The following is a 17,616-nucleotide window of genomic DNA, read 5'->3' as shown; positions in this document are numbered from 1 at the left end:
GTCTCACATAATGTCGGCTTTTAATGTTATTGAACCCTAACTTCTGGTCTCCAGTAACGTTATTTCGCACAGCGTGCGCGACATGTGCGAAACCATTTTATGCTTAAGTCATGCCTGAGTGCAAGTAATTCCATTACTAATCTGTTGAGTGCATATCAATATCAAGATGTTGACCCAGGATCTATAATTTTCGTAGACCAAATTAGTGGAGGGGTTTTCTTTTAAAATTTAATTAGGCAGAACGCTCCGTCATGCACATTAGGAGGGCATGGATATCATATTTTTTTACATTTTGCTTCAATTACCAATGTCTTATATACCTATATCGTGTATGATCGTATCGGCTAAATAGGGATATTTAATACGTATAAAGTATTTATCAAAAGGGCTTGCTTCCGCTAACGGGGTCAACTTAATTGAATGCGATCGTAGCTCGCAAAACCTATGTGGGGCACCGTATCGTATAGTAAATTTCGTGCTTTTCAGATGACGCGTACAGTAAAGTGGCTCAAGAGACCCTGGAGGAGCTGGATTGGTGCCTGGATCAGCTGGAAACGATCCAGACCCACCGGTCTGTGTCCGACATGGCGAGCAGTAAGGTGAGTATCACAACCTTAGTTTACAGAGATTACAGAAAGCGTGGTTTACCCAAGATTTCACCCATATGCTGAATTCCGAAGCCGAATTACGATTTAATTGTACATTTAATGACTGATAATGATTTCTCAACCTCGCAGCACGGGTCCTCGCTTATTTGGTCCTCGTTTCTTTGTTTCCTCGTTCGTTTCCATCGAAATCTCTGCCCTCGGTATCACAAAGCACAAACAGTTCGCATGTTTTCAGAAAGAGCGCGTGAACTATGTTAACTTCTCAACGCTTCTCAACGAAAGTCAACTAGCTTCTCAACGAAAGTCTGATAGTTTACAGACTATAACGGCCATAATCACAAATGAACAGAAGATCTAATGATACTATGTGCTTTTGTTCTCTCAACTCGATCCTGTTCTTCGGGCTAAAAGGCATCGTATAAACTTGTACCTATACTCGACTCGAGCGCTTCAAAACTACAGAGCGCATGCTCAGCCTAATTCGGTAATGAGCCTTTTTTGAAAGTTTCTTCACACAATCCCACTCTATCTCCTTGCCCGAAACTTCCCACAGGATTCGTTAATTCACCTTTCGTCTTTATTATTCAATTATTACGACGTGTAACAGTATGAATGCCCAACGTATGCTGTTATCTTTGACAGATTGGTTTTTGTTTGAACGATGACACTATTTTCGGTCTTTAGTTGAAAAGATCGATATTTATCTTGTGAAGCTCAGCATGCTTGGCGTCGGATAAAATATTTCAAATACACCTGACCTTTTCCGCGACCTTACCCAAAATTGGCCTCGCTTCCCGCAGTCGTTATACTGAACTGCCTCACTTCAGTTGTTGTTCTCAGCTTGTGACGCGTTTAATTGCAGGAAATTGTCTATGCGGAGCTCGTTGCATTCATTTCAATGCATGGCAGCCTCAATACGATCGCAAGCATTTTAATTATTTGGTTGTTTTGTGACCCTGGTGATGGTGTTGGTGTGACAGCTTGAGGCGACTGCCGTGCGGGATGTCATCTTTAATGGCACTCCGAGGGAGGATGTAGCCGAAGGGAGTGCGCCGGGTCGTCATCGAGGGAACAAAGGGGTACTGATAGAGGGGAAAACCTGGTGTTATTTGAATTATGATGACAGGTGTAGAATATAGGAACCTGTAGCTGAAATATTTTATAGGAAACTCGAGTGTAAATCAAGAAAATATAACTCAGTACTCACTGCAGTTACAGAGCGCGCATTTTCTCGTTGACGAAAACGTGAAGTCGCGGACTGACGGACAGACAGACGGACATGACGAGCACAATAGCGCCTTTTTCCCATAAATGAGAAAATGCGCTAAAAAAGATTAAGTTGATTGATTTCAGTTTTTCGCCGTGTTTTCTGTTCGCGCTATCACTTATTTCAATTGAGGAATTGATTTTTTGATCAATGCCCATTTAAATGAAATGAGGGTATCATGATATAGGTTACTTGCACCACAAGAAGCATTTTTTTATGTCACTGCATTGTACGGATGTGAAATGGCCTTTGCAGAGATGAAGGAACCACTTCTACTTGGTGCATCTCTGTCGAAGATGTTGCCGAAGTTCGTATTGAGAGCGATTAATTTACTACTCTCAAAATTGATGTAATTGAAATGTCTTCGTAGGCAAACTTTGCATACAAAATTGAGGCCAAAATTTGTCGTGCATTGATCGCCATTATTTCATGCAAAAAAATGTCAAGAAAACTTGCAACAATGTCGTATAATGTCGGGATCTGAAAGCCGTACCTATTTTATAGTGCAGCAAGAATCAAATTTATATTAGCATATAGGTATCATTTTTATTCTGGACTTATCTGAAAATCCGATTTAATTGTCACCAAGTCTCTACTCTATCTACGTGTGCTAAATGCCTAGCTATTTCCAATTTCACTCCGTCGCGGATTTTGCGTATCAATTTTCCCTCAATATATTCAATTAAACAATTCCTTACCACCTCCCATTAACACGTGAAACGCTCTCAATTTTGACAGAGACAATAACGGGGAAGTCTCCGCAGAGAGCTTATGCGTATCCGTAATTTTACGCGCGAGTTCCTACGAGACAGATGCCTTAGACGCCTCGTGCGTCACCGCGAAGCATTAGTGTGTCTGGCGTAACAAATTACGCTAGTGCGGTCAGCTTACTTTCTCATCTATAAATAAAGTGGCCGCCTCTCGACTAGCTTTGAATACAGAACTTTATGCGATTTGAAGTCCTAAATTCTTCAGAGAATAATATTATAATATATTATTCTGAGAATAATAATTATGTAATTCGGCTAGTATCCCTAAATTGAAAAATTTTGGGATACTCGATAGGATACTGGAAAAATTGCATTGCTCGTTTCAAGAAATTACTTGAAACTGGTTAATAGTGCAACTATTTGAACGTTTACTAGAACTCAGGAAGTTTGAATAACAATGTTGTTTATTGTAAAGTACCCAGACTTTATTTAAAGCGTGGCTAGCGGCTTTTTGTGAGTCGTCTTCAAAGAATTACACGCGAGGCTGTTGAGTGAGTGCAAGTGGCAGGGAAAATTCGAGGCAAGTAGCCGATGACATAGCATGGTTCGAATGTATGGCTTATTTAACAAATATACCCAAATAAATATTGGTATCATTATACTGTGTATTAATATAAAAAATTTCTAAGCAATTGGGTACATTTGAAATTTAGCGCTAAACATAAACTGAGAATGAATGGAAAGGGGAAGCAGGAAGAGAGGAAGGCGTACAGAGATTGCGCTTAGAGAGCATCAAACCCTGAGATGAAGAGGTACAGTGAAGTAGATCTTCGTTCAGCCACGAACTTTATCACCCAATCCTGTACAAAATGATATAAATATCAATTCTAAGTCCTAAATCCCACTTCTTTAAATTGAACTTTTGGTTGCAATCGTGCGGTGCGTGAGAATATTTTGCAGTGTCATTCAAGGTCGGTCGTCATGGCAACGGCAGCCATGATGTGACGCACTACTGACGTCTGTGAGCAGCACTCTGCTCACACGCAGCACTCTGCTCACACGCAGCACGGTGATCACGCGCAGCACGGTGATCACGCTAGTTAGAGTGCACTGACATCTGTGAGCAGCACTCTACTCACACGCAGCACGGTGATCACGCTCGATTAGCACGCTCGATCAGTTGCCTTCGTGACAAACGAAGTTGCCTATACTTATGCTTTAACCCTTTACCGCCAAACTGGACTTTCAAGTCACCTTTAAAAAAACACCTGTATATGGAATATGTTTTTTTCAAAATTGACAGGAATAAAAGCCGTCTACTTTTCTGTTTACTTTCGACTGCATTAGTTATAAAAATGTAATTGCTGTTAATTGAAATCTTTTGATCATATAAAAGACTAGGAAAATTTTGATTTGCGTCTCTTATGATAATTGCTTCCTGAAAAATCCGTTACATTTTTAAACAGAATGTTTGCCCTGCTCAACAAAGCTTCTATAGTTATTTACTTATTAATATGAACTTCATTGCAGTGTGAGGTCAGTTCGCCATTTTATCATTTACATCATAATTATCATTCTGATGGTTATAATTTTATTATCTGTTGCACCTCTTGGTGGCTAGCGAGGAAAAAAATTGAATAGATGATCGTTTTATGATAGAATCTAGGCGAACATGAAATTCCGGTGCTTTACTTTCAACAGAGTTGTACGTTTCTTCTGGAATATCAGACTGGCTTAATCTATTTGATGTTCTAGTTTTTCACTTACGATATTTGTACAATGAAATAAGTACCATTTTGATTAGAGATTAATTTTGTCGTAAAAGTCTGCGGATCTTACTCCTGGAATTTAATTACTAATTTTTTAAATCTACGGAAGTTTTGCATGAGAGTTCATTTACTTCTTATTTGATTTTTATCCCAATTCATGAAATTATTACATTGTCTTTGTTCGTTAAATTATTGCATCGATTTTTCAAATTACTTTAGATCTCGACGATAAGAAGCGCGTATTGATCAGCCGAACCTTTACATGGCGTGTTTAGTTTTCACAAACACTTTTTTTCCGTACGAAAAAGGAAGTGCGAAATACGCATGCTGCTCATTTTGTACGAAAAAGTATATTCTTTAATAAGGCGTTTAGTATTCGTTTAGTAATATCTAGTATTAATACTGATAGTGATAATAATAACAATAATAATAATAACAATAATAATAATTATAATTAATGGATTATCATAGGAGTTAATGAGTTAGTTCAAGAATGTAAAGATGTGTGTGGAGTTGACAGTTCTGGGTTGAAGGTTCTTGCCCAGTCTCAATGATCTTGACCTTCCTTAGGGTCCTCAGCGGCAACTATGGCTATACTCTCGTGCGCATCACTCGCTGTCTACTGACTGCCCTCTGCTCTTAAAAACACTATCTTGTATATTATCCATGGACCACATCTGATATTAAGTAGAAAAATCAATCTCATAAATTTTTAGTTATTATTACTTGATATCGGTCACTGTTATTGTCAGCCTTATCATTAGAATTTTTTTAATTCAAATGATAAGAACGAATTCGTCTGGAATTTTGTTCGGTAGCTTACCTCTGTGTCTGACGTATGCTGACATTTTGAATGCACATCTCTTCTTTACTGATATATAGCTTAAATCTAATAAGACTCAGCTTTATGTATTGATTCAATTAATACATCTATGTTTTGGGTTGTGTACATCACACGAGATACTCAAAAGAATGAATGTAATAAGAGAGCAGCGAGAGAAAAGAAGAGAAGAGAGCGGCGCTAGCAAGCTCATCGATCGGCACGAGGATGTCGTCACAAGGCTTGTTCTTTTATCGTTCTTGCGAACCCTATCGTGCGTAAATTGCCTTATTATTGAAATAATTACAGACTTAACACTCGCTTCGATTTATGTTCACACCGCCTTAAATTCTTGTTTCTGACTCATGGTGCGCTTGTCGTGCGTCTGTTGTTAACGTCGTCTGCCTATTGGTGGCTTGTGCGCCTGCTCCTGCGAAACTTTAATACCGGCTCTCCTCCCTTCTTCTACACACCTCCTCTCCCTCCTTCTGCACACACCCTCCATCCTTCTGCACACTGCCCCATGAGGGCTCTTCTGCAAGATGTCAGTCCCTTCCCTCGCTTATCTCTCTCCTGCCAAATAATATCGGCGAATTTGTTCCGAAATTATCTCACGGTAATTCTGTATCTACGCTTAATAATATTTGTAAGAGAATTATTAAAAGAAATTGTTTATAATGACTTTTAACATGGATGCATGTTTGGTCATCAGGATAAGCTACATCTTAATTTGAATTATGTTTGAATAAACATGGTCCCTTTTAATCGTAATTTCATCAGTGTAAACATGGTTTCTTTTAATCGTAGTTTCATGCCATGTATGCCACGGTGCGTGTTGTGTTCACGTCATACAGATCAGCGATGTTTGTAGCTTCTAAGCAATTGGGTATAATTTAGCCTTCATTCCTATTCAGTGCAGTTGAACGGCGGTCGAACAAACTCGTCAATAACATTTCTTCTTTTTTGCGTCAGTGATCGATTAAGAAATAGAATTACCTAAAGGTGCTGAATTTTTAGGATCACGTAATAAATTTTAACTTGATTTATCGGCCATATTTTTTCTTGTTATTAATCTTTGCCGCGAATTTCTTGTATTGAGTTTGTTGTGAATCCTGCAGACGAGTTCTCGCTTGCTCTCTATTACTTTATTTGAATATTATTTGAATAAGTAACAAGTGTCCTTACCCCCAAATACTACTTTGGGTATGGTGACATTTGAATTATTTTGAGAAACAATAACTACAAATTTTAGGGCACAATGATGCCAATTTATTCCTAACTTAGATGTGGTTAATTTTTCAAATGTGGTGTCTATTAGCTGCGTATTTTGTGTCAGGTTGTGTCCGTTTTTTTGCAAAATATTAACAGTTCAAATTTGGTCATCAATTTAACAATTAAATTGTTTATTGCGATCAAGATCTCGCATATTCCTAACTTAATCCTGCACGGATTTTCTGTTTTTTTTACATTATCTGTTTTCAGGGTTTGGAAAAAATTATTCATTCATCTCATAACGATCGCTTATCTGCGAGTATTTTTCACGAATCAGGTCATCGAACTTGTCATTAAAGTAACTGAAAAAACCTCAGCAGCATCTCTTTAATGGTGTATTAGTCAAGTTCACCACCATCATTGATCACCGAATGATCTCTCACCACTATTGACCATCACCACCACTGAGTTTGACCAGTCAAGTCAGAACCGTCGTAAGAGACGCACACTCGCTCGGTGTCTCGCGACGTCGTCGGCATTCCATCAAGTTTAACGTAGTTGCATTAGGCTAAGCGTGTTGTGTCGTCGTATGTTACGTCAAATATAGCGTGTTATTGTGTCATTGTAACCATGTGTTCTAAACTACCCATTGACATTTGTGCGACCCGCTGTTTTGCAAGCCGTATCGATATTCTCACCAATATAAAATTTTCCGACGTTATTGTGTCTATTATCAATTGTGATGACGTACACTTCATTAGTTACCATGTGCTCAATGAATGTGTACACCTTATTTACTTGCATTAGGTTACATCTTGGAATGAGTGGTTACTGGTACGGTTTCTGTACTTGATTGGTGTCGTCTGCTAGAGGTTTCGTGATCCCTTTGTAAACTTCATATTTTTCACTCTTAATGAAATTACTATTTATCAATTGTGTTTGAATTTCGGTTTATTTATGTCGCCTTTTGTAAGCTGTTTTCATGGTGGCGTATATCGTTGACTTCATGTCGCGTTTATTCTTCATCTCTTTAAACTGGAAGTGACATCGTAGCCAATGCAAGCACGAGACTAAGTGCGGCTAACAGTTTATTTTAACGTCGCAAGTGATCTTATTTGCACCAGAGTTGCCGAGATATAATTATACTCCTGCATAAAATCCGCGATGAAGCAACACGCGCAAAGCTTCTAAGATCTGCCTCGGAGTGTGTACTTCTAAAGGTCACATTTTCCCTTGGCAGAAATAAGCTTCTGTATTTAGCAGTACTTTTATACAATCCACCGACCAATGGGTGAAGTGTGCTGTAAATTCCTCGTGAACAAATTGCTTTTAGAGCAAAATAGAACGCATTTAATTTTGCGGATCGTGGATTCGTCAAAATTTGTTGAATATTTAAGTTTATTACAATTTAAGTTCACAAGTTCTTGCTTTAACATTTCTACTGATAAGTTGTACAATGACTTATCTGTTTGGCGGTTTCCGTGCTGAATTGTACTGTATGCAGTCTTACGAACCTGAAAGGTTTAGTGTCTTCTGCGCCCAAGTTTTCTCTCATCCGACCATTTTAGTAACTAAAGCTCCAGCTTTGTCGATTTCGAGACCCTTTCTGGGTAATTTTTTGCACAATAAGAGCTCAGAAAAACGTAATTTTTGCGAAATTAATGGGTCATGCTAAATTCCAGGTCCATTCTAGGTGCTGGACTATTCAATGCCTCGTCTCGACTAGTAGCTTCGATGTACATAAGTTCATATGACGTTCTTAGCGAGGAAACGCTGAGGTATTTTCCTCTCATCTTATACCTCTGTCGCTCTCATAATGCTTGATGCCTAAAATCGCATTCTAAATTATTTCAAGATTGTATTAAATAATAAGTGTTTTTACTTCGTACAAATTTCGACAAAGATGCAAAGTTCAACATTTGATTAAATAAGTGTGAGGCATTTATTTCCTTCCTGCAATTTTTATTATCTTGTTTGAAGTCTAAAGATGATCATTGTCTAGATGCTGTTGTCCTCACTTACACGTCAAAAACGTGCACGTGTACTTACACGTCTAAAATATTTTCTCGGCCCCCACATTCCCACTCGAAAGTGTCACATTATTGTCATACTATTTCGAAGTGCTCACCCATTAGATGGTCAAGACAGTCGGCGCATAATTTGACAAAAAAACGTTTATAAGCAAACGAAACTTTACTTCTAAGCCACTGTTTAATGTAAGCCCTTCTTTATCTGAACAACTCCTCCTACATTTGCACAGTTCTTTAACCAAGCCGAACCAATCCGTCATTTTTCATTTAAACCCCAGTCCCCATTTAATCCTCTACAAATCACAGACGACATCTAAGTTACTCAGTTCAGTTCCTACATTTTACATGTTTCTTTTATCCAGTCTATTTTTACTATCACAGTGACAACTGGGATACTGCTCAATCTACTCGTATCTGGCAACGGTCATATCCTTTTTGTTTTGCCACACTTATGTTCCTCGTTTTTATATTTTCAATTTTTGTTCAGCTGAAGAGCTGTCACTTCCCATCGCAGCTAGGAACTGAAATTCATAATATATTTGGATAATGTACAAGATCCCACAAGCGAATAATAAAGCTCTCAATTATCTTGGGACGTTACTGCGGATTAACATTTGTCACTATTCATCAAAGCTCATGTAATCTGCAGTTCCATTTAACTCCCTCTTATCGTAGAATAAACGATCACTAGCTAATCAACGTCACATTCACTAGCCCAATGAAACTTCGAATCAGTACATATGAAATTCATTATACTTGGTTGTAAAAATTCTATCCTCACTTGTTAACGAAAAAACAACTGGATTTAGAATGTGACTGCTACACTGTTTTTTTAACTCATAAAATGAGACTTAGAAATTTACAATACGATTGAGAATGGGGCACACACTTTATTAAGTACGATTATGTACGCTGATGGTCATTTGTTCATTAAAAATGTTTCATAATGGCGGCTGTTTACTTGTCGGTGATTGCATAATTCTGCACTTAGATGCCCTTATCGAACAAAGCAAAGTATGTGTCACTCAATTTGAGTATACGTTTACCTTTGTATTTATTCAGGTACCTCACATGATTGAGGCTTGTTTGTTTAAATAGTTAATGTTATAAAAAAATTGATATTGCTTCTTGACTCAATCCTCTGAGTAATCCTGTTCGACTCTAAATCTCAGTTGTTGACGACTAAATCTGGGCTTGAGGTACGTAGACTGAAGTGCTGCCTAGCGTTGTGACGTGGTGAGCGGAGCTGTCGTCACGAACCCGAAGCAAAGAAATCAATGATTCCTGAACGGTTCGCCAGAGTCCGCCACCGCGAGGCTTTTTGATTGTGGCAATTTGCCTGGCGCCAATTTGGAACTTTTCGCTGTGCCAAATATAACTTGGAGTGAGCGTCCTCGTCAAATGGCTTCGTGTTGTCGTCGTTGTTATTATTGTGCGTGTGTGTAGGTTTACCAGAGTTTTTCAGGTTGCGGAAACATGAACGTAAATAAGTTGAAAATGTTCTCGGTGAATAGTCTAAATATGCTTATGGTCGTTGATATATCGCGTGAAGTAAACATTCTTGTATTTTTTCATTGTTATTATGAAACGTGTATTTATTAGTTGCCATTTATTATATTTCCATTTTATTCGTCTTTCCGCAAAGCCAGGGAGAATAATTTTAAGCCAGAATGGAAAAGACAATTACATACACGATGCAATCGGAATGTAAATGTTGGTACTGAGCTTCGTTGTGGATGACAATCACGAACTCTACATTATAAAGTATTAGTTGCGTACTCCTTGTGATGCTTAGAGTAATGTTTAGTGAATTAATTTAACGTTTGCTAGTGAGATAAAACTTGACTGCAAACGACCCGACAGGAAATTTATTGTTTTCCCTGTCTCGGTGACTAGCGACTTAACTGCGAATATATTTATACCGACGAAAGTGAATTTCAAACGCTTCTGTCATGGTTAATGATTGGAAACTGTGAAGAGCAGTCTATTGACATTTCTAGTATAAACTGCTAAATAGGTAAAACCTGCACAAACAGAAAAGCTTTACAATGTTTCATAAGTTTCCGCATAGAGCTATTACGGCAGCGAAAGCTTGCGTTATTTTAAGGGACTTGAACATTCGATAGCAGAAAACTCTAATATATGAGAGCATCTATAGCAGCGACAACACCAGCTACTCTTGACGTCCTGAAAAATATCAGAACTTCCTCGATCATCAAAGATGCGAAAATGGAAAATTCGCAAATGACAAGTATGTCTTGGAAGTGCGTTTATATTGGTTTGAAAGCATGTCGTTGCGGTTCATGACGTGGATTATAATTTAAATGGAATTCTGAACGTATATCATTCAAATATACGAGTATACTTGACACAGCCATGATAAAAATGAGAAAATATCATTTATATCTTATCACCACTAAATTCGCTGGTTATCAAGTATTTTGATTATGCATTATTTTACATTATTCTAAAAGTATAACTCAGGGAATGAATATAGAGTTTTTGAGAGCATTTTGCGTCCTTCTGTGAACGGTCCTAAAGATCAAAAGTCAATCAAATGATTGACTTTTTAAAGTATGATTTTGCTTTAGTTTGAGCAGCACATGAGGTTGTAATTGGGTTATGGTGGCTCGTGAGCTTAAACAGGTCGTGTCGTAGTGGCTGTTGGAGACCCTGAGGAGGTCGTGTCGTAGTGGCTGTTGGAGACCCTGAGGAGGTCGTGTCGTAGTGACTGTTGGAGACCCTGAGGAGGTCGTGTCGTAGTGGCCGTGCCCACGCAAATTGGGGACCCTGAGGGCCCTGGTGAGCGAGGTGGAGGGACGCGGCCCTGTTGTGAGCCGCCTCCCTCTGCCGGTGACCTCAGCGTGCATTGGAGAATGCAGCTTCTGCTGCAAAAGAACAAACCTCCTCCGTATGGTGGAGGTGGACTCCAGTCAAGTCCCCAGCAGCGTTCTGTCTTGTATCACACGTACGAGGCCAAGCGTTCAGATTGCCAAACACCCTCGCCAATTTGTGGCGGGTTATGCCGAGGACTGCAACATAGCCAGCCTTCATCTCCGACACATTTTAATATCAATAAGACTGGGCACCTTTACTCCTCAAGTGCTAGAACTAAGTGGCGTCATGAGCCTTTAGGATGTGTACAAAGTACGCCCGAAGAAACCAGCGTTCTTTTATACCATAGTCCAGTCCATAAACAGCCGCTGCTTTCTAGCTCCTGCCAGCACATCTACCAGGAGGAGCATTGCCACGTCCATTCTCATCCTGCACTGGTGTTGTGCCAAGCTTCCCCGAGTATGTCTATTCCCCAAGCAAGTTCCTCCGCTTTTAAAAAGAATCCTGCATCACAAACCTTGGTCATCGATCATTCCGCCATCGCTGCCCTTCCAGGACCAACCATTGGCTCACAATCACCAGCCCAAGGACCATTTCACGGCCATCGCCATGCGCGCTCTGGAGGTGTCGCGGCCAGCAGCCCATCTGTCACTGGCACCTCTTCGCAAGTTACTGCATTGACTGGAGCCGCTGCCTACCATCCTGACATAGTACCGGGCTGTTGTAGTGACTCCCACCAACACCGATATAATTATCATCATCATCACCACCACCATCACCACCATGCTCCGCTACCGGGCCCTATCGAAGTCTACTCGCGGGCCAGTGGCAGTCAGTCGGCCCGAGCGCCGAGCAAGCCCGTTCTCGACCCGGCCGAATCTATCGATCCCAGGTTCACTCCGACGTGCCCGTGTGGCGGGCGACTGCTACGCGCCAGCTCTCTTGAACGCCTCTGCAAAACCGGTGCAATTATGCCGGCCGATGAGGCAGAAATTGTCGCCGGAGTTGTCCACTGGAAAGGTGCTAAGTCAAGAGGCTCCAAAGAAGAAGGCATTAGAAGAAAAAAGGAAAGTAAAGGCAAAATGAGACGTCTCGTTGAATTTGCCCATTTGACCGCACTATTTAGACCGAGAAAGGTGAGAATAATTTAATATGTAGACAAATTTATAATGTACTTGTGCTTTTTTGCACAAGCATTTCATTTTATTTTTTTTTTCGCCTAAAGAGTGCTTCATGATATTACCTGTTTATTAATTTATATACGAGTCTTTCCACGCAAGGCAAAAAATTTGTGTCCAAAACTTAATTTAGTGTTTGAGGAGTACATTTGTATTTTAGCACTTAATTCTGGAAATGAATGTCCGTAGAGTGTCATTCATCTTGTTTCAATTTACTCAAAGTCAACAGCTATTACTAATATAATGGAAATTCTCCTGGGTCGGCCAAATAATATCCATTAATTTCTTACTCCAACAACGTTGAGGTTCGTGCTGCAAAATTGCGTTCTGGTAGAGAGGGAAAACCATATTGTGTCCCCAGCTGTGGAGCCTAAAGTTTAAAATAGCATGAGGCTCGTGGTAATAGCATTTTTAGCATTTTACCTACACAGCTGTAAAGATAATAATTAGACATAACATGATGTTGTTAGGAGTAATAGCGTATTATTTCAATTAGCTGCTAACATTATAGTTCGAAATAGCGTCCTGGTGGCAAGAAATACCACATCACTTCAACAGTTGACACTAATAGCGCGCTGCATAGCTGTAGGAATGCTTTTCTTTCTTCATGGTACAGTGAATAGTCCATTACTGAAAAAAAGGTAACTCAGTACTCACTGCAGTGAGTAACAGAGAGCGCATTTTCTCGTCGAGGAAAACTTGAAGTCACGGACAGACAGACGGACGGACGTAGTGACGGACGGACAGACAGACGGACGGACATGACGAGCACAATAACGCCTTTTTTCATAAATGAGAAAATGCGCTAAAAATACTCCACTACTGAGGGTACACATGCGTACGGCAATGTTGATTAAAGTTTTGATAGAAAAAAGATGTTTAAAGGCTCCATGGACATGTATGCCTTCTTACTTCCACAACTTTAAGCCTCCTGAGTTAAGCCTCAAGTAAAAATCTCTTCGCATCGAAAATTTCAGCTTTCTAGAAATAAGCTTGGATTGAGTTTTATATTCGAATCACTTGCTTTGGCTTCAAATGAGACATTCTATTGAATTGTGTTGATGGAATGATGATGGTAAATCAAATTAATCACCACTATTGATAATGAAAAAAAACTTAAAAGCAATACCCGAAGCGAGTTATCACTTTCCCTTCCCTCGTATTAGTGAAGTTTTTTTCTTTTGAAAACATAAATATTATTATTAATATATTATATCATTGTTCACAGTGATCGCTATGATGGACAATCGAGCGGAGATTTTTCTTTAGAATGAGCGACGGTAATGAAGCATTTCACTTGCATTTGCGATGTTAGGAATTAATAAATCCCTAATGATCGGTGACCGTGATGGTAGAGGCAGACCTAATGACTGCGAGATGTTAACAAGTCAGGTATTGTGAGACTGCTTGTAAGGTTAAAGGTTACACAACAGTTCTAGGTCAGGCAAGAAGGGCGTGTGTGAGACGCTCATCGATCAATCCTTTAAAAGGACGTTTTATGCAGTCACTTGTCCAACCCCGCAATGTCCTCTTTAACTCTTTTTAATTAGAAATATCACTTTTTTCTTTTCCTTAGTACATAGTTCCTTAATTCTTTCTTTTCTATTAATAATATAAGATTCGTAATTTATGTGGGCAAATCTGATTCTTGGGGTAGTGATGATTCTATCACTATCAGTTATTCTTCTATCGATATTTCGAAAACTATGGCGAGTGGGGGATAAATTAAGCTTCAATTCAAAGAATATTTTATTTATCCGGATGAATGAAACTGTTGCGAAACTGGCGGTCGGAGAAGACAACGGGTTAAGCCCATCGGTGGCGCTCCCCCCGACCATCCGCCACCCGCGGTTCCGAAAAGGAGGATGAAGTGAAACTGTCAAATAACAAAATTATGAGAGACGCAAAACAACTTGAATTGGTAAAAAATTTAAACCCGGATATTAAACATAGTTGGTATCAGAAAATATTCCTAGGTAATGACATAGGTACATGGGGTAATGGTAACCGTTTAATATCTTAGATGAGAAAATTTTACTCGAGGTAATATTAGGTAATGAGCTCAGTGCTAGCAGGTAAGGTAAAGTTTTTAAGGTAAGATAATAAAGAGCTAAAGCACTGGAGCTGGTTGGTAAAATTTTATGGTAGCAATTTGAATATTCAAGGTAATAGCTACTCGGTAAATGATCTTAGGAGCAAGTGAAGGAATTGATGCCTGATGGGACTCTAAAGGTAACAAGGTAATGCGCGACAATCACCTGCCACCCACCTCAGACGTCCATAGGATCTTTGCCGTGTGTTGAACGTCGCCGCGTCAAACTTCCATCGCCGTTAGTCCGAACGGTAGACGTCAAAGACGGTAGCGCCGAAGGTAGCAACGTAGAAGGCCCCCGTCATCCCGCCGCCAGTCACTTCACCGAACTCCCTATCTCTTCATAGGGACTGGCCAAGATGTTTAGTGGCAAATGAGTCGAGAGTGAAAATTGAAGTTGACTGCATGGAGGCACTTGTTGACCACACCATCTGTGCTAGAGACTGACTGTTTAGACGCAGACGTATTTTCGTGACGTTGTGGCCGGGTAGATGGTTCTTTGCAGCAATTTAGAAATGGATAGTCAAAGTGGTAGCAGGGTTGTCGCGATTAATAAATCTAACATTAATTGAAATATATGAACCTGGCTCCAAATTCCCAACTGCATATTAAATCAATGAATTTGGTTTTAAACTATTTGGTGTCAACTTTAAGTTAAGGAAAATAGGCTGTTAAGTTATGACCAATCTGACTACCTGAATATTTAGATATTAAGAATAAGGGTACATTTTCAACACGATAACTTAATTACTAATCTATTTTTCTTATGTTTATTCTCTTGTGATTCGTTGTATCAATTAGATTATTTCACGATTGTTCACTTCAATTCATGCGAAGCTATGTGAAGCCGAGGCTTAAATTTCTTAATTGTTGACTTCAAACTCGCACGCTGCCGAAGAATTCAACACTAACGAATATGATAAAATAAACATGGCGAAAATCTAAAAAAAATCGAGGCAATCCGACCTGTCATGATAGCTTGACTTGACTGGGTAATCTGACGTGTCAGCGTAACGCAATATGACAGAGTAACCCGATTTAACTCGCTAACCCGACAGACAGGGTAATCTGACGTGGCAGGGTAACGCAATATGACTGGGTTACCCGATTTAGCCAGGTAACACGACAGACAGAGTAATCTGACGTGTCGAATCTCCGTTCGTCTGTCTGTCCTCTCTGTCCGTGACTTTCACGGACGGACGGACGAGAAAATGCTCTCTCTGTGACTCACTGCAGTGAGTACTGTGTTGTGTTTTCTATTTATTTTTCCAAAATATCCTTTTTTCGATTCCCTCACAAGATCGCGGGTTCTCGGGAAGGTTCAATTAAGGCTCGTGAGAACCGTCAATAGGTCGAATTTCTTGCCGCTTGGCCAGATTAGTGTGATAGATTAAGCAATAAAGTAGCAAGACCTGCAGAACTCCTCCAGGAACCTGCAATTTCTGGCTAATCGCGCGCTGCTGCCCGGTAACGAACCGCTTATCATGCGGCGCTCACTGGAAGCTGCGATGCTTCCTGGAATGCCGGATCTGCCTTCTTGGTAGAACAGGTCGACTTATATCATATTTAAGAATTAAATTATCTAGTGTTGCAATGTGTTGAATTATGTCATCGTTTGAAGATAATTCTTTTCAATACTGGAGCGCACTTGAAAGCGAATCTATGTGGTACGCTTGTAGAACCTATTTGTTGAATCATTTTGGCTCGAGAGAATTAACTTTTCAGTTATTTGATGAATTCCATTATGACCGGTGAACTGTTCTCCGTGATTGGTAAGATTTAAGTTCAACGCTTTAAAATAGTGCGCCTGAATAAACAATTGTGAATTGTTGGAGGAAGACAAAATTTTTTTTGGCGCAAATTAGTTGACAATTGTTGCATCATTGTGTGCGTTTTTGATATTTATGAATATTCTAATCATACTTTATAATTCTAATATACACTTTTTCTTCTCAGGTACGTTGTTTTTTTTGGCGTATTCATCAGACGTGAATTAATGTCTCTGCAGTACCGTGAGTAATTTAAATGCACTCCCTTAGTGACAAAGCAGAGAGTTTTTTAGACTCTCCTTCAAGTTCAATTTCAAGTCCTATAAGTAGATCAAGCTACCAGCAAAGTATCATGGATACCAGCATCATCATACATAAGATATTGGATTAAATCTTGAGTAATTGAGAAAATTAAAAATTAACTGATTCTAAAAAATCGCTGGTTTGCCACTATGTCAGACAGACAGCAGCACTTCTAATACACATGTATAGTCATTGCTGATATTCAGGGAATTTCCGCTCCGAAAATATTGATTTTCACTGGAAGTTGAATACTCGCGTTAGTCATCACGTGAGAATTGAGTCAGCGCTTGAAGTGAGTTCAGTGGCCTGTGACCAGGGCCTATACTTTCAAAAAAAGTTAAGAGATCGTAAGTTCATTAGCCAATCATTGACGGCCTTTCAAGCAAAATCCACCAGTCATAGACAAGAAAATAGAGCGTAAGTACTTATACGTTCACTTAGCGAGTTTTGAAAGTATGGCCCCTGACGTGTACTCGAGGAACGTGTCACTTCATGCGACCGGATAACCCAGAATCTAGACCCTCAATAGCCTCATCAGGCTGCCTGGAAGCCGGTAATTTTGACGCTTGATGCTGTTTTTTCTTTCAGCAAAATTTTGAATTTTTCCCGCGAAGTGTTCACAGGATGGAAAATTTGACTGGATTCGTAATGTACAGCATTTATGTCATGGCATATACTCTATTTATTGTTATAACATAAATAATGCTACGCAAATTTACACACAAAAAAACTTGCAAAAACTTCCCTGGAGATGTGGTTTTAAATATGCATCAAAAGATAAAAGTATATCAAGTAAGGTAATAAGTAGGCCTGCTTAAATTTCAAATTTACTCTATGACTTCTCATAAATTAGTGTTACGCAGGGCCATGTGGTGGCCACTCCTCATGCGCTCAGGCGTCATGCGGTTGCCTATTTTGTAGGGTAGCCGTCCTTCTTCAGTGGAGGTTTGGGTAGAATAAAAAATATTGGTGTTTTAGAGTCGATTGTTGGCAGATGTGGCCAGCCATCGATACGCCACCTAT

General features: G+C 39.6%; 1 protein-coding gene across 3 annotated transcripts in view; it reads left to right on the top strand.

Moving 5' to 3' along the window:
- The window catches only part of LOC108668480 (cAMP-specific 3',5'-cyclic phosphodiesterase 4D), a 314,936-nt gene that overhangs the window by 253,931 nt on the left and 43,389 nt on the right, over positions 1-17,616 (top strand). For 2 of the 3 annotated variants that reach the window (XM_047882284.1, XM_047882283.1), the window contains one exon: positions 487-599. In XM_047882284.1, coding sequence (XP_047738240.1) covers positions 487-599 — 113 coding nt within the window. Of the gene's footprint in view, positions 1-486; positions 600-11,687; positions 12,388-17,616 lie in introns of those variants that run through there. The other variant, XM_018155710.2, reaches the window with a different exon arrangement.

Source organism: Hyalella azteca, unplaced genomic scaffold, assembly GCF_000764305.2.
Source record: "Hyalella azteca isolate HAZT.00-mixed unplaced genomic scaffold, Hazt_2.0.2 contig10098, whole genome shotgun sequence".
NCBI classification, from domain to species: Eukaryota; Metazoa; Arthropoda; class Malacostraca; order Amphipoda; family Hyalellidae; genus Hyalella; species Hyalella azteca.
Note: the sequence above shows the minus strand (reverse complement) of the source record. Positions and strands in the feature narration are given on the sequence as shown.